The sequence below is a fragment of the Sinocyclocheilus rhinocerous genome, unplaced genomic scaffold, assembly GCF_001515625.1.
Source record: "Sinocyclocheilus rhinocerous isolate Xijiao unplaced genomic scaffold, SAMN03320098_v1.1 scaffold475, whole genome shotgun sequence".
NCBI lineage: Eukaryota > Metazoa > Chordata > Actinopteri > Cypriniformes > Cyprinidae > Sinocyclocheilus > Sinocyclocheilus rhinocerous.
This window is the reverse complement of record NW_015646677.1, coordinates 1,426,322-1,427,516: the sequence shown is the minus strand read 5'-3', so window position 1 is coordinate 1,427,516 and position 1,195 is coordinate 1,426,322. Positions and strand designations below refer to the sequence as shown.

The 1,195-nt window shown below is 30.8% G+C and overlaps 1 protein-coding gene across 1 annotated transcript in view; it reads left to right on the top strand.

Annotated features, from left to right (window-relative positions):
- The first annotated feature begins 267 nt into the window (after positions 1–267).
- Positions 268–1,195, top strand: part of LOC107707960 (oxysterol-binding protein-related protein 8-like) — a 15,503-nt gene continuing 14,575 nt past the window's right edge. The window contains exons 1-2 of the mRNA XM_016512080.1: positions 268–277; positions 939–1,009. Coding sequence (XP_016367566.1) covers positions 268–277; positions 939–1,009 — 81 coding nt within the window. The remainder of the gene's footprint in view (positions 278–938; positions 1,010–1,195) is intronic.

The window sequence follows — 1,195 nt, the reverse complement described above, 5'->3', positions numbered from 1 at the left end:
TTTTTTTCTTTTGATTTAGTCGAGTTGGTTTTGCATCAAACACAATGTGATTTTCGGCAATCGAAATCTGACAGCAACAGTGCATTTTTCCACTTGGGCGAGCGCTTTGCGGACAGCTTACCTCGCGCATGAAATCAGCCGCAGACCAGCAAATCACTGAGAATGCGCTATAATCCTGACGAGTCACAGCAACAGAGCGGAGGCGAGAAAAGAAAAAATTGAAGTATTACTGTTATTTTAAATGTTATTGTTAAATTTGCCAAGATTATGGCCTCTGGTGCTGATATGGTGTTAAATGCTAAATAAATAAACCACTATTTATTGCATTTTCTGCCCTAACACTTGTTTTATATTAGCAACGTGTAACCAATCTCTCATGGATCATTAGACTTGTGGATGATATCGAGAATTGTGAAATTTCACCGGTGTTGGTATCATGAGAATCCTTCATGTATATTTGTGTGTGTATATGTATTATCACTTATATTTGTTTCTAATATTTCTTTTTATTGCATCATAACATAACATGGCATATTCAACCTTATTTGGTGATGAATTTTACACAGAAAGGGAAAAAAACTAAAATTATGATATTTTTATATGCACAGCAGTGTTATTTTAGTATCATTGAGATACTATTACAGTTTTTATTAATATTTTGAATCAGTTTTTTATTTTATTTTACAGTTTCATTTTAAAGTTATTTAATTACTTTAAGTTTTAATAATTTTGTTGTGTTATTTTGTCATTTTAGTTTTTCTTAATATTAATGTTTACTGTTTTTATTAATTTTTATTTAATTTTTAGTTTTAGTAATTTTTAGTACTGATTACAACAATGTATGCACATACATCATAAACATGATGATTTGTGTTGTTTACACCTGTTATTTTCAGATCTAACCGGTGGAGTTGAATCATAATGGCTTGTTTTTGCAGGTTTTGATCGTGGCAAAGAGGAAATCCTGCCTCTGAAAGAAGACTCCTCACTCTCCATATCCAAGAGCAAGGTAAACTCACACTCCTGTTTATCCTCATGGCAAAAACAAAAGACACAACAAAATTACTAATACTTTAACTAATATAGAAATGAAAAATATAATAAAAACTCATTCAAAATATGAATATTATTTTATGAATAGTATATTGATGATACCAAAACAACACACAGTTGTGCATTAATAAGTGGGGGGGGG